Source organism: Leptodactylus fuscus, chromosome 3, assembly GCF_031893055.1.
Source record: "Leptodactylus fuscus isolate aLepFus1 chromosome 3, aLepFus1.hap2, whole genome shotgun sequence".
NCBI classification, from domain to species: Eukaryota; Metazoa; Chordata; class Amphibia; order Anura; family Leptodactylidae; genus Leptodactylus; species Leptodactylus fuscus.
Window position 1 is genome coordinate 21,788,763 of NC_134267.1, and position 23,801 is coordinate 21,812,563.

Consider the following 23,801-nt stretch of genomic DNA (forward strand, 5'->3'; position numbering starts at 1 on the left):
ATGCCACCACTAGGGGGAGCTCTCTGCACACATAGGATTATCATTGAGTTCACTGTATATAATGATTTGCAGTAAGCTCCCCCTAGTGGTGGCTGCAGGTAGTTAGATATATTATTTATTTCTATGGCTGGGGTGAAATTTAAGGGGTTTGCCAGGTCTTATGTATTTATAGTTGGTCAGGACCCTCACCAATGAGCGGTCTCTGTCCTGTGCTGATGACATCGCCTTTATTGGTCACGTGGTACAGCTCAGTCCAGCGCTCATGTGTTGGAGCCCACCAGTCACACATTGATGACGTCTTAAGGCCAAGTCCTGAAAAACCCCTTTAATGGATTTAAAGACATACAATACCTCTACGCTTCCAGAGTTACTCTTATATACAGAGGGTATCCTGCTGTGCTGGTTCTTGTCCCTATATACACACCCACTACCATATACTCATTGTCGCCCCCTGCTGGGTAACGCAAAGAAGCTGCAAAGAACAGGAGTGCAGCTTTGGATGTGACTAGAGAGGAGGTAATATTCCTCACCGATCTTCCACCTTATATAAAAACGCGAGATCCCGATTTATTTTTTTGTCTTTTTTTTTTTTTAATTTTTCAACCTTTTTTTTTTGTATAGCATTAATTGTAAAAACAAAAAATACCAGCATCGTGATTATAAATATTATATTAACAGATAAAATGACATCTCGATTGTAACAAACACAAAGAAAAAAAAAATATTATTTTGCAGAGACTGCGCAAAGCACAATACGTGGATTTATACAACGCGGGGGAGGGGCGTCAGAATACTTTGGTGGGGGATGGGACGGTGACAAAAAAAAAAAAAAAAATCCTGATAATAAATAAATAAATACAAACAAAGCAGATGGATGTAAATTACAATGACCTACATGCAAGGGGCGAGGAGCGGGACCCCGAACCTTCTTCCTAAGGGTGACACACGGTCTCCGGGGGGCTCTTGGATGTGTCCGAGATTGACAGACTCTTCTCTTTGCGGTCAGATAGGGAGATATTACTGGGCTGGTCAGCACGGAGCCGACCTTTACAATGTCCCTTTGGTATATTGTAGGCACAGGAAAGTTGCTGAAGGCGCCACCAAGTGGTCAATAGTCAGAACTGCAGATGAATATTGAAGCAACATCCAAAGCAGCAGAATTCTGGTCTGGAGGGGCTATTGAATGTGGTGAAATGGCCACCAAATCTGTACTGGATCCAATTTTTGATTTTTATTTAGTAATCGTAGTGGAAAAAGCAAATCAGCAGCCAAAATAATCTCGTCGGGCAGTCGCTTCCTGCTTCGAAGTCGTCCTAATCTGATTGAAAGTGTCACCTGTGTCAAAGGGGCGGGTCCGGGACTATGAGCTTGATGTCTGCGGCCTCTTCACTGTGTACCAAGCACAGCGCCATACTCCGTATAGTGGCTGTGCTTGGTATTGCAGCTCTGCCCCATTCATTTGAATGGGACTAAGCCGCAGTATGGCCATGTGACTCAGATGTAATGTCACTGGAGGCGCCGCTCAATATCACAGTCCCCTCCCCCACTTTAAAATCTTAACTACATGGCATCAGCCGGGGTCGCTCACACCTCAGATATCTCATTAATTTTCCCTACTCATAAAAACTCATTTTCATGGCCCTCCAGATAAAACAAAACAATCCCCTCCCCCCTTCGAAACTATGCTTTAAAAACTTTGTAAATACTTGCACCTCGCAGCCAGCAGGTGTCACTGTCCCCTATTAGTAACCATTCAAACTCTTATGACAGTGACATCTGCTGGTCAAAAGGAAGTATTGCATTCATTAAAATTCACCTGCGTACAGTATATACGTGATAATCATGGCGGGGCACGGGCGATTTGACAGGCGGGGGCGGCAAACAACGTAATTTCCTGAGAAATTAAATATATTGGTGTGGAATGGTGAATACCGGTGACGTGTGAACCTCGTCAAAACAACGGCGGTGGGAAAACTGAGTATAACCTGGAAACGTGATTGACGGTGAGAAGCAAAACGTGAAGATTACGTGATTGTACGGTACGTGGTCTGGATCATTATGACAGAATCTCTCTTAAATAGGCCTCTAATACACCATCCTTATATATACATATGCAATGTACTATTAGATTAAACTCTGCTTTGTAGTAAAATACGTTATCGACGACGCGAGGGCTCGTGAGCTGAGAGCGGGGGTGCGGTCACATGTCCTCCCACGGGGGGGAGTGACCCGACACACAGCAGACTCCCCCCCTGGATCTCCTATAATGGTTCCATCCTGTGTCCACCATTCATGGCTAATGGATTCACTGGTAAATCGTATGAAAAGCAACCAATCCTATAATGTGGCGCGTCTGTCCGCGGACGCTGCTTGCCGGAGGCAATGTGGTGCCGTGATGGTGGAGAAGAGGATCCTGCCGGCCCTTCCTTACCAGTCCAGGGCGGGCGGGAGGTGGGGGGAGGAGCTGAGAGCAGCGGGAAGGGGCGAGAACGTTCATGCGTCCCAGCTGACGTGGTCCGAGCTCTCTAAGGAACTGCTCTTGGTCTTGTGGGGCGACACCGGGCTTGGGGGGCTGCTTAGGTTGGAGCTATTTGAGGCTGTTGAATGTCTTGGCGAATCAGAATCCTGAAGAAGAAAAAACGAAGAGTTAAATCTCTGAAGACAATATATAGTGGTCTCTAGTCACATCGAAAGCTGCATGAAATATGTAACATTAGTGTTGAAGGGGGGGTATAGAACTGGAAGAATCATGGGGGTCAGACAACCGAGGCCCCCACAGATCAGGGGTCATTGGTCACATGACCTCATCAAGTTCAAGTGAATGGGGCTGAGCTGCAATACCAAGCACGGCCACTAAACAACTTATGGCACTGTTCTTGGTAAGTACTGAAGAGGCCGCAGCCCTCACCTGACCACTGCAGCCCCTTCTAACAGCTGATCGGTGGGGGGGCCCGGCCTATACTAAGGATAAGTCAATAATCATAAAGGTTAGAGACGCCCTTTAGTATCTCGGGTGAGATGTTATAATGCTCCGCACTGTGAGGGCTACGGCCAGCTGGGCACTACATCTCCCACAACGCCCCACAGACGTCCTCAGTCCGCTTGGAAAGTCTTACCTCTCGTTCATAGTCTCGAGCTGGCGCGTCGCTCCCTTGGTCGGGTCCTCCAGAAGACAAGGAGCCATCAGATGGCGACGTCATGGGCTGTCTCTTTGCCCCGTAGCTGCCTCCAGATAACTCCCGCCGTAAAGCGCTGCCGTTCTGTGACGTCCCTGCAATGTGAATTTCGATATTTTAAAAGAATTTTTCATGTCCCTATCTACATTTAAAGGGATCGTCCACTGTCAGACCAATGGTCATGTGATGGAATCAGAAATCTGCCAGACAACAAGCTGTGCACCTGTGTGCTCATCACATGACCACGGACTGTATATCACATGACCACGGACTGTACATCACATGACCCTAGATTGTACATCACATGACCACGGAATGTATATCATGACCACGGACAGGTTTTTATCCACTGGCAGTAAGCAGAATGAATGATTTCCAGCAGAGATCTAGAAAACTGCAAGGAATTGATTTCTCTCTTAATACTCGTCTGAAAGTGGACAACCCCTGTAAAAATGACTATATCCTGCAATTTTCACTCTGGCAACTAAGCCTAAAAACAGACTCTTGGCAATTCTGTAGGGTTTTCTTTGCAGAAGTCATCTCATTTACATCCTAGACAGGATTACAATAGATGATAACACCTCTATAGATAACACCACTGACAATAGATCATGTCACAGTTTATTTCCTCTCCCTCGCTACACTGAGCATGTCCTACCCAGATCTCAATGAGTCGCCTCTGTATTTCGCTTCGTTTGCAGCTTGTGGTGTTCCCATTACTTACGTGCAGCCAGTCCGCTGCTGGCGCTCATGGACCGGCCGGGCTCACCGCGGGACTTTGTGATTGACGGAATACTGACCGAGCCGCTGAACATGGACCGACTATCCTGGGGCCGGAGGTTCTGTACAGGAGAGAGGGGACATTGTTATACGTCTATAGGTCCCCGCAGGATATATAACCTATAGAACACCCGCTCCTATATATATAAGCGCAGCAAACAGGAAAGCTCCAGGAGGCCAAAGCCGAGACGATCCAGACTGAGACACCACGTCACGTGAACACACACAATGGATCAATGAGCAGATCGGACCAGAATGGGGTGATATAATGTCCCTGCGATGGAAGACGTGAAATATACAGCGACCCCATTCCTCATGGCTGTGCGGCTAATACTGGAAGTACTGCAAGAGAAGACACTGTGGGGATACCAGGAGGGGGCAGCACATAGGGGCAGGACACCACAGCTGTAGGGGCAGGACTAAGACATTCTCTCTTACAGGGAATTGGGGGCAGCAGCGAGCACCACCGACAGCTCTGCTTGTAGAAGCACGGGTGCGTTATAATAGAAAGGCCTCTAATAACAAGTAGGATCACACAGGACGGGAGGGGTTAATGTCGCTGCAATAATAAAACGAGAAAAGATCGGCACAGGCGAGACAGAGAGAGAAGGGTGACAGCGGTAACCCCACAGCCGGCGTATAGAGGACATGGCAAGCAGAGGAAGAATGGGAGGCAACGAAGAAGAGGAGAGAAGAGCAGAGACTGGAAGGAGAGAGAAGAGCAGAGACTGGGAGGAAAGAGGAGAGGGAAGCAGAGACTGGAAGGAGAGAGAAGAGCAGAGACTGGGAGGAAAGAGGAGAGGGGAGCAGAGACTGGAAGGAGAGAGAAGAGCAGAGACTGGGAGGAAAGAGGAGAGGGGAGCAGAGACTGGAAGGAGAGAGAAGAGCAGAGACCGGGAGGAGAGAGGAGCAGAGACTGGGAGGAAAGAGGAGAGGGGAGCAGAGACCGAGAGGAGAGAGGAGCAGAGACTGGGAGGAAAGAGGAAGGAGCAGAGACTGGAAGGAGAGAGAAGAGCAGAGACTGGGAGGAAAGAGGAGAGGGGAGCAGAGACTGGAAGGAGAGAGAAGAGCAGAGACTGGAAGGAGAGAGAAGAGCAGAGACTGGGAGGAAAGAGGAGAGGGGAGCAGAGACTGGAAGGAGAGAGAAGAGCAGAGACTGGGAGGAAAGAGGAGAGGGGAGCAGAGACTGGAAGGAGAGAGAAGAGCAGAGACCGGGAGGAGAGAGGAGCAGAGACTGGGAGGAAAGAGGAGAGGGGAGCAGAGACCGAGAGGAGCAGAGACTGGGAGGAAAGAGGAAGGAGCAGAGACTGGAAGGAGAGAGAAGAGCAGAGACTGGGAGGAAAGAGGAGAGGGGAGCAGAGACTGGAAGGAGAGAGAAGAGCAGAGACTGGGAGGAAAGAGGAGAGGGGAGCAGAGACTGGAAGGAGAGAGAAGAGCAGAGACTGGGAGGAAAGAGGAGAGGGGAGCAGAGACTGGAAGGAGAGAGAAGAGCAGAGACTGGGAGGAAAGAGGAGAGGGGAGCAGAGACCGAGAGGAGAGAGGAGCAGAGACTGGGAGGAAAGAGGAGAGGGGAGCAGAGACTGGAAGGAGAGAGAAGAGCAGAGACCGGGAGGAGAGAGAGGAACAGAGACCGAGAGGAGAGAGGAGCAGAGACTGGGAGGAGAGAGGAAGGAGCAGAGACTGGAAGGAGAGAAGAGCAGAGACCGGGAGGAGAGAGGAAGGAGCAGAGACAGAGAGGAGAGAAGAACAGAGACTGGAAGGAGAGAGAAGAGCAGAGACCGGGAGGAGAGAGAGGAACAGAGACTGAGAGGAGAGAAGAGCAGAGACCGGGAGGAGAGAAGAGCAGAGACCGGAGGAGAGAGAAGAGCAGAGACTGGGAGGAGAGAAGAGCAGAGACCGGGAGGAGAGAGAAGAGCAGAGACCAGGAGGAGAGAAGAGCAGAGACTGGAAGGAGGGAGAGGAACAGAGAGGAGAGGAGAGCAGAGAAGGGAACAGAGAGCAGGAACAGAAAGGGGAAAGCAGAGACCAGGAGGAAAGAAGGGAGGAGAGTGGGGAGTAGAGCCCAGGATAAGAGAGGAGCAGAGAACGAGAGGAGAGAGGGAAGGAGAGCAGAGACTGGGAGGAGAGGGGAGCAGAGACCTGGAGGAGAGGGGAGCAGAGAGCGGGAAGTGAGCAGAGCTGATGTGAAGCAGCCATACGAGAGATCATGATGTGATATTAAGGGGCACTGGCAGGGAGGTCGGAGATGTGAAGCAGCCGCAGGGGATGAGGTTATGATGAGGTGTAATGTGTGACTATCACTGACATGGAGCAGCCATGACCGGCAGACATGAGGGCACAGATGAGGGCTGTGCCATGGAGCAGTGACAAGCAGAGGCGTACAGCGGTGACATGGAGGCAGGCACACCACACAGGTTAGTACAGCGAAGGGGCTCGGCTGTGCCTACCCTGTGAGAGCCAGGGGTAGTGCTGAGAGACGGGGAGGAGTAGGAGGAGGTGGCGGGGTGTACGGGATCGGAGGACAGAAAGTTTTCAGCAGAATTTGCAGTCATGTGATAGACGTGCTCAAAGTTGCTTGGAGTGGAGATCAGGCTGGAGTGATGGCGGAGGGGGGATGGATTAGGGGACCTGGACTAGTAAAAAAAAAGACAGAATAAAGAAGACACAATCAAGGCGGAGAAGGCTCCAGTGTCAGCGGTAACAACCTCCTAGGGGAGAAATCCATTAGGCACAGTCATGATGACAGGAGACCTCTCCATGCTGCAGTAACAATGCCTGTCCTGGCTGTTTGTTACAATGTATCAGGGCAGATAAAGAGTATCTGGCTGGGGTCCAGGTTGTTTCACTCAGACGGGATGCAACTGTAACAAACTCTCAGCTGTGAGATGTATTTGGGTCTGGAACAGGGTTTGCATTTACTGACAGCAAGCAGAGATGTAGAAAGTGTTAAAGACTAGAAATGGATATTAAAGGTGCAGAACGATACAAAGAAGTGATAAACCCAGTTATAGAGAGACTGGAGGGTCACAGAGCCCCCTCTGCTGGCCAGTGGTAGGTATTGCTGCGGTAAGTTGCTGCAGAGTGATCAGTATGCCAGGTAGGAGCATGCAAGTCATTGCAGAGTGAGAGGGTTAATCTAATATGAGAAGATTTGGGGTTGTGCACTGCGCCTGGCATTAAGCTAGAATGGACAACTGGGAGGAGACTCCTGACTGTCACCTTCTAGCAGCCAATGACAATGGATGGGAAAGCTGGGTAATGCTGATTGGCTGACAGCAGGGTCCACCTCCCACTTGTCTTCTCCAGATAAAAGTCAGGCACAGGACTCAACCCCAAAATCTGGTTCCAGGAGTGAGAACATTTAGCAGTAGTTTAACCCTTATAGATGATCCTCTTTAGAGAGCCCGGAGGCTTCGCCACTTACAAACCTAATACCGCCACAAAGACACGACTGAAGAAGACTTGTAATGGGAGGGCCCCCGAGCCCCTCAGGAATGGCGGGATTATATAGCGCACATAAAGTATAAAAAACTTACAGAGATTGAGGCTAAAATATAACACTGACACCTCCTGCCACATATTACTCTGGGGGTCTCAGAACTGATCGCTCATCTCTACTTGTGATCCAGTAAGATTACAAATTGTCCTGAAGTTTTTGCTCAACCATCAGATGCCGGAACAAAGGAATCCACTGTAGACACTTTCTATATTGTACAGTGTTGGCCAAAAGTATTGGCACCCCTGCAATTCTGTCAGATAATACTAAATGATTGCAATCACAAATTCTTTGTTATTATTATCTTCATTTAATTTGTCTTCAATCAAAAACCAGAACAAGAATTGTCAAAAAGCCAAATTGGATATAATTCCACAGCAAACATAAAAAAGGGGGTGGGCAAAATTATTGGCACTGTTTGAAAAGTCATGTGATGCTTCTCTAATTTGTGTAATTAACAGCACCTGTTACTTACCTGAGGCACCTAACAGGTGGTGACAATAACTAAATCACACTTGCAGCCAGTTGAAATGGATTAAAGTCGACTCAACCTCTGCCCTGTGTCCTTGTGTGCACCACATTGAGCATGGAGAAAAGAAAGAAGACCAAAGAACTGTCTGAGGACTTGAGAAGCCAAATTGTGAGGGAGCATGAGCAATCTCAAGGCTACAAGTCCATCTCCAAAGACCTGAATGTTCCTGTGTCTACCGTGCGCAGTGTCATCAAGAAGTTTGTGACCCAAAACACACTTCAGGTCAGCACTAGAAAATGGTGGTGAGAGAAAGCCCTGGAGACTTGTAAAGTGGCAGCAATGAGTCCAGCCCTGAATCCCATAGAACACCTGTGGGAGAGGAGAGATCTCTTGGTGGCAGTTTGGAGAAGGCCCCCTTCACATCTCAGGGGGGACCTGGAGCAGTTTGCCAAAGAAGAATGGTCTAAAATTCCTGCAGAGCCTTGTAAGAAACTCATTGCTGGTTACCGGAAGCGGTTGTGCGCAGTTATTGTGTCTAAAGGTTGTGCTACCAAGTATTAGGCTGAGGGGGCCAATACTTCTGTCCGGCCCATTATTGGAGTTTTGTGTAAAATGATCAATGATGTGACTTTTTTTTTCATTCTCTTTTGTATTTTTTCATAGCAAGCAAAATAAATGAAGATATTACCAAAGAGTTTGTGATTGCAATCATTTACTGGAAGAACACAAGTGTTATCTGACAGAATTGCAGGGAGGGCCAATACTTTTGGCCAACAGTGTACATATCAAAGATGAACTCTGAGACAGGCCCGTACAGTACAGCAGCCGCTCATCTCTCACCATAGGCAAATCCTTCAGTATCTGGATCCCGTCTCCAGGCCCCATGTGTGCTATGTGGTTGAAGTTCGTTGGGTTGGAAATCAGCTTGTTTCTCATTTCTGGGTCTCGTAACATCTCCCTGTAAGATAGAAATGGACGGTCATGTCAGTGAGGGGAGAGGTGAAAGGGAGCAATGTGAGGATCACCAAATCACTGTACTTGTATTATACTCCAGAGCTGCGCTCACTATTCTGCTGGTGCAGTCACTGTGTACATACATTACATTACATATCCTGTACTGATCCTGAGTTACATCCTGTATTATACTCCAGAGCTGCGCTCACTATTCTGCTGGTACAGTCACTGTGTACATACATTACATTACTTATCCTGTATTATACTCCAGAGCTGCGCTCACTATGCTGCTGGTGCAGTCACTGTGTACATACATTACATTACTTATCCTGTACTGATCCTGAGTTACATCCTGTATTATACTCCAGAGCTGTGCTCACTATTCTGCTGGTACAGTCACTGTGTACATACATTACATTACTTATCCTGTATTATACTCCAGAGCTGTGCTCACTATTCTGCTGGTACAGTCACTGTGTACATACATTACATTACTTATCCTGTATTATACTCCAGAGCTGCGCTCACTATTCTGCTGGTACAGTCACTGTGTACATACATTACATTACTTATCCTGTATTATACTCCAGAGCTGCGCTCACTATTCTGCTGGTACAGTCACTGTGTACATACATTACATTACTTATCCTGTACTGATCCTGAGTTACATCCTGTATTATACTCCAGAGCTGTGCTCACTATTCTGCTGGTACAGTCACTGTGTACATACATTACATTACTTATCCTGTACTGATCCTGAGTTACATCCTGTATTATACTCCAGAGCTGTGCTCACTATTCTGCTGGTACAGTCACTGTGTACATACATTACATTACTTATCCTGTATTATACTCCAGAGCTGCGCTCACTATTCTGCTGGTACAATCACTGTGTACATACATTACATTACTTATCCTGTACTGATCCTGAGTTACATCCTGTATTATACTCCAGAGCTGCGCTCACTATTCTGCTGGTGCAGTCACTGTGTACATACATTACATTACTTATCCTGTATTATACTCCAGAGCTGCGCTCACTATTCTGCGCTGCCTAAACTGTATAACCAATCTCTGGAGACGGCTGATTATTTTTTCGTGCATAAGATTTTGCCTTTTCATTGGCTGCTGTGGACTGCTCATGGTGATCGGGTGCTTTAAGTGGTTTCCTACCTCCTCTGCTGCATCCTCTCCTCCTCTGGCACACGGAAGGAGTACCTCCGTTTGTTGTTAATATTCCTCACCATTTGCTTCCTACTATTGTCTGACGTCTCGGGAACCACCAGCTCGTCCCCTTCTACAAAACAAAGAGGTAAAGTCAGGACAGAGGTCCCTGGGTGGGGGTGGCGGGGGATGTGAAACAAGACTACAGGACAGGGAGGAATAATTTGTAGAATTTCCATTGGTCTCTCTCACCTGCCATTTTATTCTTGAAATATATAAGACGTATTGTTTCCAACCCCAGGAGATTGAGGGAACCTTCAGCGTTCAGTGGCCGCACCTGAGAGCGAAAGAAAAGAGGATCGGTATAGAAAGTGCACGGGGGGGTAATGATTTGCTCAACATTAAGATTGCAACGCCATATGGGAACATCGTTGCAGAATAACAGTGACCGCCCGGAAGCATATAGTCTATGGGTGGTCCAGAACTGGTTAAAAAGGGGGGAGGGGGGGTGTTCTTACCTTCTTAAGGGGGATAGTCTGTATCCACTCCATGGAATTAATGTCATAGACGTCGACTGAATTCTCGCTATACACAGAGAGGTACGGGGCATTGTAGCCTGCAAGTAGAAGCGACAGGTCATTGGTTACGACGTGCGGTGCCATTCTGGATCTAGACAACAGTGGGGTCGGTATTTTATACATTTTCCCACTTACAGCACGCTGATGGAACCGCAGGCCACATGAGTTCCTGCTGCCGCGACCTCCGGCCCTGGCAGTCGACATAAACCCCAACGCTGCTAAAACACAGCAGGTATTCCTTATTTGAGATCTCGACTGCGCAAATGGCGTCCGTGGGCTGTTGCGTGATGAAGGAGAGCGTGTGGTCGTCAGAGTGGAGGAGGCTGTACGGGCTGCCTTCGGCGTGTAATGGATACCGGATAAATCCCGACTGATAGCCCACGCAGAGGCGCTCATTGAAGATGGCCATCCACTGGACGTTGCCGGGAACCTGGATCTCCTTGATCTTTTTGTGCCGGCTCTTGCTTTGGTTCAGTTCGTAGCAGAGAACCTGCCTCTTCATTGACACGCACAGGCAGGTGAGGGCGCCGTGCCGCACCTGACCCGACACTATACCCTGGCAGCCCTTGGTCTCGGCCAGCTTGAAGAACTCGGCCTCTCTCCCGTCTAGTGAGGCCATAGGATAGAGCCGGACGTGGCGGTTCCTCCCTGATATGACGGCGATCAGCTGCTCGTGCGGTATCAGCTCCACCTGGTGAACCTTCTTGTTGTCTCCAACCCTTATGATCTCTGTGGACAAGAGGAAACAGTCAGCGCTCCTACGGAACAAGCAGCAATTTATGGACACGGGACTCAGCAGCTTTTGTGCCTTGCCCAAATAAACCAGATCCCAAATACTCTCTCTATAAACAATTGAAATTCTGCATATGATTTATCACAATTGTAACTTATTTTTACAATACAGAGAGAATCTACTGTTGGAAACAGTCAACAAGCAGGTGTGTAGCTATATCTGTTATCCTGGAGAGGCGGGTGAGTAGACCACAGGTATAGAAAAGTAACCCTATTACTGCTACAGACCTCAAAGAATTAACAACTTTTTTTGGTATAGACATCTTGATGGCGAACCTATGGCACAGGTGCCGGAGGTGGCACTCAGAGCCCTCTGTTTGGGCACCCATCTGTGGAGCAGATTATACTGTGTGGGGGGGCACCGTGGAGCAAATTGTACTGTGTGGGGCTCACTGTAGAGCAGATTATACTGTGTGAGGCTCACTGTAGAGCAGATTATACTGTTTGAGGGCCACTGTGGAGCAGATTATACTGTGTGGTGGCCACTGTGGAGCAGATTATACTGTGTGGGGGCCACTGTGGAGCAGATTGTACTGTGTGGGGGCCACTGTGGAGCAGATTGTACTGTGTGGGGGCCACTGTGGAGCAGATTGTACTGTGTGGGGGCCACTGTGCAGCAGATTATACTGTATGGTGGCCACTGTGCAGCAGATTATACTGTGTGGGGGTAACTGTGGAGCAGATTATACTGTGTGGGGGCCACTATGGAGCAGATTGTACTGTGTGGGGGCCACTGTGCAGCAGATTATACTGTGTGGGGACAACTGTGGAGCACATTATACTGTGTGGGGGTCACTGTGCAGCAGATTATACTGTGTGCGGGCCACTGTAGAGCAGATTGTATTGTGTGGGGGTCACAGTGGAGCATAAAGCACTATAGAGCCCCATTCATATGACCATATTTTACCGGTCTGTAATTGTGTGCAATTGTAATTTCAAATTACAGCGTTGGCACTTTGTGATAAATTAGCAGGTTGCAGTTTGGGCACTCAGTCTCTAAAAGTTTCGCCATCACTGGTATAGACCAACAGAGGGACAGACATTAACCCCTTCTTTTCCATATACATAATGATATTAGTATAAACCCATCAAAGAGGGTCCCCGACGACTGAGAGCCAGTCTGCTAAAACAGCGGCTACCCAGGGAACCCATAGACTATAATGGGGGTGTGCCGGGTTTCCAATATGTAGGACTTTTCTCTCCGATGATTTTCTTTATGGAGACTCTGACACAGATGTGAACCAAGCCTTACAGTGTATCTTCCCATAACACAATCAGTCAGCAGCATCTAGCCTACTTGTTGATGGTTTCCATAAGGCAAAAAAAAAAAAAAAAACACTTTTGGATATTTTCTGTATTGCACATCTTGTCTCTCTTACCATCTTTGGTGACGTGCACGACAAACAATCCTTCTTCGTTCCCGAGGGCTATTCTCTCATGATCTGCAACCACATAAACAAGTGAATATAAATGATAAATCTAATGACTATAACACCACCGTAGACAATAGATGGGAGGAATCGGTCAGGTCCGAGCATCCGACTGCTCTCTGTTGTACTCACCTAGAATGGAGGCCGACTGCGTGTTCTTGATGAGCGGCAGCGTGCTGTCATACGCCTCTTTAGGCACGTAGACGGAGCGGTCCTTCAGCTTGTTCTTCTTCAGGATCCGGTGCAGCTCGTTCAGCACTCCCACCCACTTGCTCTTGTCGTTCTCGCTGTCGGCTAGGAGCAGGATCGAGCACTTATTGCTGGACGCCGACAACTGCGACGCCGTCACCTTGGAAAAGACGCAGAAGATGTTACCACCGCTAAGTAATACATTACCGCCATATTACTGCATCTACCAGAAAAATAAAGTAACTCTGCAAATAGTCGTGCTGAAAAATATACTATCATGTATACAGCACCTAGGCAGAGCCATGGTAACAGACTACATAACCCTACAGTCATGTAATACAGGCTGCAGTGAATGTGTCACTTACTCTGAAAATGCAGGGAATATCCTTGCGATTGGCGTGGATGACGTCCGATGCCAGGACCGAACTCACTGCAAACTCCTCGTCCCTGCAGCCAACACATAGGAGGAATCAGAGGCTCGTTCACTACAATGACCAGCAGGGTAAGAACTAATATGGCCACCATTAAAGGGGTGTTCCAGTAAATCAGTCAGGGGGTGGGGGTGGGGGGGTGGAATGACTGCTCGGACCCCCACTGATCACAAGGACAGGGTGCAATACTCACCTCATATCAATCACCTGACTCACTACACAAGAGGGCTGAGACGTCTTCCCTTCCGGTATATCATATAAGAAGAGTTTGAAGTCACAGACTACCGCCAGAGCCCGCTGCCAGCCCTTCTTCACTCCTGCCGGCTTGGGCACCTGAAAAATGAATGCAATGTCATCAATATAGTATTGTGCACACTAACCGCGCCATTCTATACTGGACTGACTACAGTTATTAAAAGGTGTTGTCCGGGTTTGGAAATCATGGCAGCTTTCTTAAAGAAACAGCGCCACCCCTGCCTACATGTTTGTGTGTGGTATAGCAGCTCAGCTCCATGACTGCAATACCACAAACAACGTGGGGGGGCTGTAATAAGTTGAAAGCAGCCATGTTTTCCTCAATAGGCTGAAGTCTCTTTAAAGGGGTTTCACAGGAATTATATACCAATGATCTAACCTAAGGTCCTTCAATATATGATTGGTAGGTGGGGATGGAGGGATCTGACACCGGAGACCCCTACAGACTAGCTGCTTTAAGTGGCTGCCACCTTTGGGTGAGCATTGAGGCCTCTTCAATGAATATCAATGGACATTGTATAGTGGCCGTGCTTGGTATTGCAACTTAGAACCATTCACTTGAATGAGACTGAGTTGCTGCTGTACCATGTGACTCTTGGATGCGACGCGTAGTGGGTACCATAGCCTTTTCAGACAGCGGTGCTCCCCACCACTCTTATGTACCTGTTTTCATTGCTGTTCCCCATGACAACACTTCCTGTTCAGTTCACTGACAGCTACTGTCATAGGGACATGGGCACAGAGAATCTATACCTTCAGACAATCCTTAGCTTTTTTTGCACTACAAGTTCCAGCAAGGTCACTTACACGGACATGGCCTTCATAAGCTGTCCCAATTCCTTTCTGGGGATCAATGCCCAAGGGTCCCTTGGTCTGGTCAGGAGGGATGGGACACACTGAAGGGGCTTTATCCGCACAGGTAACATGGCAAGAAAAACCACACACTGTAAAGAAAAAAACAAGAGAGATGTTTTGTTAGAGTTCTCCGCCAATAATAAGTGGATTGCAGGCTGTCTTGATGATGGGTCCGTGGAGATCAGTGGTAATCTACAGCACCCCCACAGGAGAAACTAATACTACATGTTATCCCATGAAATCTATGGGCTGGCAGGGTAATGCATGTCGGACTGGGTCCTCAGTGGAAAGAACCCTCCTTTCAGCTTCTCTCTGCCCTTGTTGGGGATCCCCTAATTTAGAATTCACTACTGACCTTCACAGGTGCAGCCCTGTCGGATGAGCCCCACCATCAGCGAGGTGCACTGGTTACACTTTGTTGGTGTGTTGAAGGTTTTGACAACAAACTGATGAGCTTTGGGCTACAAGACAAGAAAAAAACAATAATCGTCACTCCTGGACATAAGTGTGTACAGCGCTGTAATCTCCTGCTCTTGTAAATCATGGCTAATGGACATAGGGAAAGTCTGCAGTCCGGACAGAAGTATCGCCATCCGGAGGGAGGACACTTATATTACCTTTGGAGTGGAGGAGCCTGAACTCAGGTATGAAGCTCTGATTGTCGGTGTCTGCGCGGAGCGCGGGGGGTGATCTGCCGTCTGGAAAGGAAGAATTAGATGACATCAGAGATCCCGCCATTAAATCTCCTCCCTGCCACAATCCAGGGGTTTGATAATGAAGCACTGACAATAATGGGGTTGCAGCTCTAATGGAGCTTTTGCTACAGCAAAAGGCCACATACCCCAGCTACAGCAGGAGGCAGAGCAAAGCCAGCTACAGCAGGAGGCAGAAAAACACCAGCTACATCAGGAGGTACAGCTACGCCAGCTATAGCAAGAGGCACAGCTACACCAACTACAACAGGAGGCAGAGCATCGCCAGCTACAGCAGGAGGCAGAGCATCGCCAGCTACAGCAGGAGGCAGAGCATCGCCAGCTACAGCAGGAGGCAGAGCATTGCTAGCTACAGCAGGAGACAGAGCATCGCCAGCTACAGCAGGAGGCAGAGCATCGCCAGCTACAGCAGGAGGCAGAGCATCGCCAGCTACAGCAGGAGGCAGAGCATCGCCAGCTACAGCAGGAGGCAGAGCATCGCCAGCTACAGCAGGAGGCAGAGCATCGCCAGCTACAGCAGGAGGCAGAGCATCGCCAGCTACAGCAGGAGGCAGAGCATCGCCAGCTACAGCAAGAGGCAGAGCATCGCCAGCTACAGCAGGAGGAAGAGCATCGCCAGCTACAGCAGGAGGCAGAGCATCGCCAGCTACAGCAGGAGGCAGAGCATCGCCAGCTACAGCAGGAGGAAGAGCATCGCCAGCTACAGCAGGAGGCAGAGCATCGCCAGCTACAGCAGGAGGCAGAGCATCGCCAGCTACAGCAAGAGGCAGAGCATCGCCAGCTACAGCAGGAGGCAGAGCAACACCAGCTACAGCAGGAGGCAGAGCTACACCACTGCTGCAGCCACTTTATTCTCAGGCTCTGTTGTAGTCCCAGAGATCCACAGTGCCAGCTTTGCCATAAATCAAGTCTGACAACATGGTTACCAAGGATTCTTTAACAACAGTAAAATGTGTTAGGTTGACAGGGCAGTACCAAGATTCCTATTTCAATAACTACAGAAAGGGCTCAGTTTTGGGGGCCTGTTAGAGATAAGGTATAGGGGCCCAGATACTTTGGGTAATCCCTCTAACAAAAAAATGGAAGACAAAGTTCTAGATATCTGAGCATCTTCTCTCAGGAATCTAATGTGCATCATTCTCAAGCTCTAGATCCTGTAGGATACAAGGTCCAGCCCTGCATATTCCAGGGGATCAAGAGGCAACAGGAAGTGTTACCTCGCCAGCTTCAATGTCACTCATGGTCGATGGCGATCTGGAGCGGGATATGACCTGAGATTTTGAGTCCTCGTCACGTGACGGAGTGTTGGACAAGGTGAAATTATCCACAGAATCCATCTGAAAGCACAAAACGGTTGCAGCCTTAATACCTAAAGATACGGAAACCTCGATTCTTAATCTGAGGGATGGATGCAACTAAAAGAGAAACGGTAACCTAACTCCTGCAAATCATAGGATGAGTGAATCGTGTGTCAGGACTGGAGGCTCCTCTCAGCAGCTGGAGTGTAGATGCAGAGAGCGGAACTAAGGGTGAACTAATACTAAGACATGGAAGGGGTTAATAATACACCCACACAGGGACCAGAGCGGGACTAGTTAAGGGTTAATGCCGGGTACAGGATATATGTCTACGGAGATGTAGAAATCAGCTTAAAGGGGATGTCCACTCTACTGTTACTATAACAATAAGATGACTTATTTAAAGGGAATGTCCATTCTTATATTACCATATCAGTCTGGTAACACGTTTAAAGGGAATGTCTATTCATATACTATAATATCAGTATGGTGGCATATTTAAAGGGGATCTCCAATCTTACACTACTATATGAGTATGGTAACATATTTAAAGGTGATGTCTTTTTTTGGTCAATCTATCAATCGTATGACATATTTAAAGGGGACTTCTATTCTTTATGCTACTATTTCAATATGATGACCCATTTAAAGGGGATGTCCATAGAGAACCCATCAATACGCCCTCTTTAAAGCATTAGTGATCCCCTTATAAATCTATTTTTAAATCTACTATTTGGTCCCTCGAAGTGGCAAACATAGGGTCTAAAGAGTGAGGATTTGGCGATGCTGAGTAGTCACATGGTGTATCACATGATCCCTTTCATCCAATCAGCAGCTGATATACAATTCATACGGCTTAAGCAGTTGAGAGGGATCATGTGATAACAGAACCATGAAAAGTTTTCTTTTTAACCCAAAATAAATGTCCTAAACCTTCGCCTCCCCTGACATGTCTTCTAGTAAACACTTCCCTCATTATTAAACGGCAATTCTGGGCATCTTCTCATATACTGTATATTGTGTTGTTCCTCTGTTATTCCTCCTGGAATTGTATGAATAAAATGAGAAGTGGGTATTCTCTTTCCCCTTGTAAAAAGGCCATGTCCATACACAGTCTGATAATAGTGGCCTCCAACTGGTAACACCTGGCTGTCAATTTATTCATAAATTTGTAGGAGGAACAACAGAGGAACAGAACAATGCAGAATCGCCAGAAAAGATATATCAGCATTGTTATATTATACAGAATACTAAAGCAGACACGTCAGGAGAGGTTCGATTTCCACTTTAAGGGAGTTATACCGAAATATTGTTTTATATAAATCTTGTATATACTCCGAGGCTGTAGCCACACCTTGGCCTACTCTTAAAGGGATCCTATCATTTAAACTCAGTTTTTTCTGCTTATCACATAGGAATAGCCTAAGTAAGCCTATTCTTCTCCAACCTTTAGATGTCTTCTCCGCGGCGCCGTTCGGTTAAAATCCTGTTTTTCACCGGTATGCAAATGAGTTCTCTCGCAGCACTGGGGGCGTCCCCAATGCTGCGAGAGAACTCTCCAGCGCCGCCTCCCTTTTCTTCAGGAACGGGGTCTTCAGGCGTCTTCTTCCAGGGGTTGGCTTAAAACTTCTAACTGTAAGGGGCCATTTTCTTGTGGCCAGCGGGCATGCACATTCGGCTTTGCCCTAGGTCTGAGGCCTAGAAGTTTGAAGACAGCGCCGGAAGAAGACGCGAAGAGAGCCCTTTCCTGAAGAAGATGGAGGCGGCGCTGGAGAGTTCTCTCGCAGCATTGGGGACGCCCCCAGTGCTGCGAGAGAACTCATTTGCATACTGGCAAAAAACGGGATTTTAACCGAATGGCGGCCCGGAGAAGACATCTAAAGGTAGGCGAAGAATAGGCTTTCTTAAGGCTTTTCCTACGTGATAGGTAGAAAAAATTGAGTTTAAATGATAGGATCCCTTTAAATCTCACATAACCACTGGTTTACTATAACGTATCAGTATGGGCTAGTTCACACGGAGTTCTGCGTGTACACATTCTGTCGCGGCATTCCGTGATGGATTAGGCCCAAATGAATGGGCCGGAACCAGATAGGGCAGCACGCTTCTTTATTCCGCTCCCAGCTAGCGGAAACAAAAAGCGAGCGGCTCCCATTGAAGTCAATGGGAGCAGTGGATTTTGAGGGGGATTCTGCGTCAAAATCCGCTGCCAACTTGCCCCGTGTGAACTAGCCCTACTAGACCATCCTTGGTGAGCTAAGCACTTGATCCCATTTCCTAACGTGGCCATTTTCCTCCCGAGCCCGGGTGCACAGTACGAGGTATAGGTTGGCATTAGTGTGTCAGTATTATTACACAACTTGCGGGTTAGGTTCGGGAGCCGGGAAATGTATACTCCATTGTAGCTGCCGTCCTCCCCCCGGGTTTCCCCTCGCCTTCCCGGGGCAGTACAGGGAGTGACATTGGCCCCATTATAGAAAGCTTTATAAAGCAGCCACTCGACATGCAGCAGCGGTGACAGAAGAAGCCTGGAATGGACCACGTAAATCAAAGACATTTATACCACAGGCAGAAAAGGGGGAGCACACAAAGCAAGACAGCCTCTTACACGTCTGCCTTTACTGGCCGGGTGGCAGGCCGGAGATCGCTTCAAGAGAGAGGAGAACAGGTTACACGCTACACAAATACAAAGCAGTGAGACACAAGACAGGCAGGGGGCGCTGCAACAACAGTCCAACCACAACTCCCGTCTGCACCCCAGATCTCCCTATCATCTCTTATAGAGTCTATGAATGGGATCTTTCTCCTCGCAAGTGTGGGATTAAAGATTCAGACTCAAAGGGAAGTGTCACTGTTAATTATTATTATTATTACTAAAATCTATCACTTGGATTTTTTATCCAATTACATAATTATGATGGGACGGCCATCTTGTCTGCACTGGTAACAGCATTTAGGGATCTGCTTTACAGCACAGTCATGGCCACAGGCAGCAATAGTCTGGAGCCGCCTCACCTCCGTGGTCTGTTGGAGGGTTAAAGGGGGAGGAGATAAGATGTGACATCATCTATTGGCAGAAGTGATGTCATTATGGAACAGTGGCGTTATCTTCTATTGTACTCCTATCGGAGATGTAAATGAGGTGAATGTTGACATGAAAATCTCTAGAGAACCAGCACGTGTAGGTTTATTATTAGGCTTAGTGGCCAGAAGAAAAGTTGCAGGATAGATAGTAACATGGAAATCTAAAAATAAAGTCATCAAAAAGTCTTTTAAAATATGTTTCAGGTAAAAAAATAAATAAAAAATAGGGCATTTGGGTGACACATTCCCTTTAAAGCCTTGCTCCCTGTCTACTGACAGGACCTGCACATCATGTGACCTGTAGACAAGGAGCGGCTCTGGGGTCTGACAACCGTATGACAAACTGGACGCTCTCCTAGTTTGCAGACCTCAGTCCTGCTTTCTGACAACCCCGTCCCTGCGCCATACAGGAAACCCTGACACTTTCCTCTGCTTGGACTCTGGGCACATTACATGAGTTTTCTAGGATTATAACACTGATGACCTATTCATAGGGTGGGTCATCAATATCAGATCAGCGGGGTCTGACATTCAGGATCCGCATAGATCAGGTTAGTCCTGCAGCCTCTTCTATTTACCAAACACAGCACCATACATTGAATAGTGGCTGTTCTTGGTATTGCAGCTTGGCCCATTCACTTGAATGAGACTGAGTTGCTAACAGGTCACCTGATAAATTAATGTAACATCACTGTACTGTAAATGGGCGCTCATCCAAGAAGCTGAACTGTGGGGGTCCTGGGTGTCGGACCAACCCTGTTCAGATATAGATGACCCATATGTGTATATATATGTATATTCTTGGCTGTGCTTTCACTCCCATAGAACAGTTTCTATTGGTTGTCCTATTGAATATTTTGGAGCAATGTGCATACTCACACCTGTCGGCGCCCAGGAATATTTTACAACAGTTCGGCTTGTGCAAGAGACAAACAATCCAGCGAGGAATCCTATGCAAACAGCGCAGTAGCACATACAAGTACGGGTAAGACAGGAGGCAGCGCCCACCTAATATACTTCATGCTTATACATTAACTCTATTCTAGCAACTGAACATGGATGGAGATTTGTGGTTATGCTGCCCCCTACAGGGTCGTGGAGGTATGACAGGTCCTCCTGAGAACAACCAACAGATGTAAGTAAATGTCCTCAGTACTAGAGATCAAGGAGATAAAGTAACCATCACGGGGAGGGGAGTGGATTAGACTTCCTGCCAGCCATTTTGCAATCCCCCTCCAAGAGCGTCACCTAGGGCCCCCCCTCGTCAGTAATTTTTTACTCATTATACATAGATGGATGGAGATCACTTACCTCAAAATGGTCCAGCACAGAGGTAGGTGCATTCAGAAACGCTAGGAAAGAATTCTGGGATTCCTGATGTTTGACACCTATGGGTGCGACACAGATGATCGGGATTAATATGAGGTATGCGTGCATCTCTGGTGATACAGCGAAGGGTCTGTTCACACCGGGGGGAAAGGGGGGGGGGGGGAACGGGGGCGATTTCCTGATGTATGCCACCCAAAGATGTCGCTGCTGGGTATCAATCTATTCCTGGACACGAGACTGATGAAATCTAATCCACAGCATGAAAGGGGAAGGTTCTGAAATTTCCCCACTGTGGGACTATTAAAGGATTATCTTATCTCTCTTAGCTTAAAAGGTTCATCCAGGATCATTTGTTTTATATTAGGCCGGGGAAGGTAAAATAAAAATATCATGATGGAAAAATTGTAGAGTGTCCACAGCAGCACAGAGGAGATCAGGAAAATAGTGTGCTGATCTGTGCTAGATGACCAGTGCAGGAGTAGAAGATCAAAGGATCTATCCGGAGAGGCTTAGGTTCTGGTTCTGATCATGTGACCATATGGAACTGAACCCAAAAACACGACTTGTAGGAGAAATCTAGTCTCATGAAAGCCCTTAACAATTAGACAGGGCAGATGATATGGCGGTGTCATGGTTGGTCACTGCGTATGGCACCCATGGCTCTCTCGTCGTTTTGTTACCTTTTTCGGATCTGAATTCCTCAGTTTCCCACTTGAGCTTATCAATTTCTGCCACGAGATCTTGGTTCTTCTTTTCAGATTCCTGAAGTTTACTGTCAATTGATAAAAATCAAAAGGTAAAACTCATACAATGAAGTTATTAAAGGCGGGAGATAGAGCACATGAATGGCCAATAGATGGCGACATTATACCATGTGATTATGACAAGTCTCCAGGATCGGGAAGATCCTGTTATCAGACAGCCATGACCGTCATAAGGTACAAGACCGGTCCCTGCACCTCCAGGAGGCTGAGAAAACAGCCAAAGCCTCAAGGAGCAGAATAGATACTGATACATATTATACACATCATGTGACCGTCCCAGTCTAGGGGTGAAATTCTCCTTTAAGAAGCTATCAGTAATATGTGTACAGCAGATGCGGCACGTACCATTCAGTGGCAATGATGGCCGCCTTTGCCTTGTTCAGCTCCTCCTGGATAGTTTGCTTGGCCCGGATTTCAGCATCCAGGGCAGACTGAAGCTCCAGCCGGGCCGACATGTCAAGCTTTGCAAAACGTCGCATTTTCCAAGGCATGTCCTGTAATAGAGATAAAGGGTAACATAGAAAGAAAGATGGCGGGTCATGAGTACATGAAAGATATCTACATGGCAGAGGACTGGTATCTATGTTAGTAAAATGACCCTCCTGCTGTGACTGGTACTGTTATAGGGAAGTGTGGCTAGTAGTGGGGGTGCTGGGGCTAACACTATTATGTGGTCCTTTGGTTTGGCAGTGTTATGGAGCCCTAATGGCACTGATATGGTGGTTCTATGGCTGGCACTGTTGTATGCCACTGTGGATGGCCCCCTATAGGTGGCACTGTTATATGGCAATGAGGTTGCCACTGTTAGCGACCCTAGGGATATTGCTATTGTATAGCCCCGTGGATGACACAGATATGTGGCCCCCATGGCTGGCACTGTTCTCTAGCACGGTTATGGGGGTACGGTGACAGGCATGTGATTAAAAGCAGCCCCGATATCTTTGGAAGCCAACAATGATGGTATAACTTGGGTTAATTTCTGCACGGATGTCCACTAGGAGAGGTCATGTGACCAGTGAAATAACTATGGCCACCAGTTGCTCACCGTGGCTCTGGCTCCGAGGCTCGAATTCCTCAGTGTCTCCAGCTCCTCGGTCATCTTGGAGGCCAAAGCCTGGAGGTATCCCCGTGCGTCCTTCTCATCACTCACCCTAAATGAAAACATATAATATGTCAATGGTGAGCGATGTGTCAGATCTGAGAAGATGGCCGCTGTGTTCACACCAGGAAAGAGGGGCAGCAAAATAGAAGCCATTGCATCAAATGCTTGTGACATGAGAGGCTAGCCATGGAAGAACTGGATCTGCTACATGGGCAGCGCTGAGCAACTTCCTCTGCAACCACAGAGAACTTCAAAGGGAGTCGAGACGGTTATAAACTCAGCACTTTTGCTCCCCCCCCTAAAAAAAACTACATATAAAATTATATATATATCAACACACACACATATATATATCATCTTGTCTTGGTGCTGCAGCCACAGTATCCGTTCAGTAATGCATGTGATGATATCACTGCCAGACAATGCACAGGGCAGATAACACTGTATCATCCTCCTTATCCCACTACATACACACGTAACCCCGTACGCCTGAGCCTGGGGGGAAGCTGTGAGCGCACCGCGCCTGTGGAGGGTCTGTCAGCACCGGAGGGGTTAATGCTGGGAGCTGCCTGTAAGTCATTGCCTGGCGGCCGTCCAGGGAGAGAGGCTCTTTTATGCCGAATGTCCAGGATGAGAGGGAACTGAAGGAACTTTCCAAAACTTTGCCCAAATAAGGAGAATGATGTCGGGTTAAGAGCAGGGACCACGTTCCCATAAAAAGACAACATTTACTGCTGCAGGGGGTGCGGAGAATCCAGGAGCAAAACTACAGGAACCGACATCACATACAATATAGGAAATAATAGAACAGCCCCCCCACCGGTATTACCCCGAAATGTGAGGAAATACATAGGGGGCAATATTATTATAGATACAGTCCTATGAAAAAGTTTGGGCACCCCTATTAATCTTAATCATTTTTTGTTCTAAATATTTTGG

The 23,801-nt window shown here is 47.7% G+C and overlaps 1 protein-coding gene across 5 annotated transcripts in view; it reads right to left on the minus strand.

Annotated features, from left to right (window-relative positions):
• Nucleotides 1-597: 597 nt before the first annotated feature.
• CDC42BPA (CDC42 binding protein kinase alpha) overlaps nt 598-23,801 on the minus strand; it is a 118,462-nt gene continuing 95,258 nt past the window's right edge. The window contains exons 18-39 of one of the 5 annotated variants that reach the window (XM_075267212.1): nt 22,806-22,911; nt 22,106-22,254; nt 21,677-21,768; nt 20,979-21,055; nt 19,192-19,230; nt 16,503-16,622; nt 15,190-15,270; nt 14,928-15,033; nt 14,525-14,661; nt 13,656-13,795; nt 13,397-13,478; nt 12,975-13,191; nt 12,792-12,854; nt 10,756-11,349; nt 10,561-10,658; nt 10,295-10,379; nt 10,052-10,175; nt 8,765-8,882; nt 6,404-6,589; nt 3,901-4,018; nt 3,117-3,271; nt 598-2,625 (exon numbers count right to left, since the gene is read on the minus strand). In XM_075267212.1, coding sequence (XP_075123313.1) covers nt 2,494-2,625; nt 3,117-3,271; nt 3,901-4,018; nt 6,404-6,589; nt 8,765-8,882; nt 10,052-10,175; nt 10,295-10,379; nt 10,561-10,658; nt 10,756-11,349; nt 12,792-12,854; nt 12,975-13,191; nt 13,397-13,478; nt 13,656-13,795; nt 14,525-14,661; nt 14,928-15,033; nt 15,190-15,270; nt 16,503-16,622; nt 19,192-19,230; nt 20,979-21,055; nt 21,677-21,768; nt 22,106-22,254; nt 22,806-22,911 — 3,019 coding nt within the window. In that variant the 3' untranslated portion in view covers nt 598-2,493. Of the gene's footprint in view, nt 2,626-3,116; nt 3,272-3,900; nt 4,019-6,403; nt 6,590-8,764; nt 8,883-10,051; nt 10,176-10,294; nt 10,380-10,560; nt 10,659-10,755; nt 11,350-12,791; nt 12,855-12,974; nt 13,192-13,396; nt 13,479-13,655; nt 13,796-14,524; nt 14,662-14,927; nt 15,034-15,189; nt 15,271-16,502; nt 16,623-19,191; nt 19,231-20,978; nt 21,056-21,676; nt 21,769-22,105; nt 22,255-22,805; nt 22,912-23,801 lie in introns of those variants that run through there. The other 4 variants (XM_075267211.1, XM_075267213.1, XM_075267214.1 and 1 more) reach the window with 4 other exon arrangements.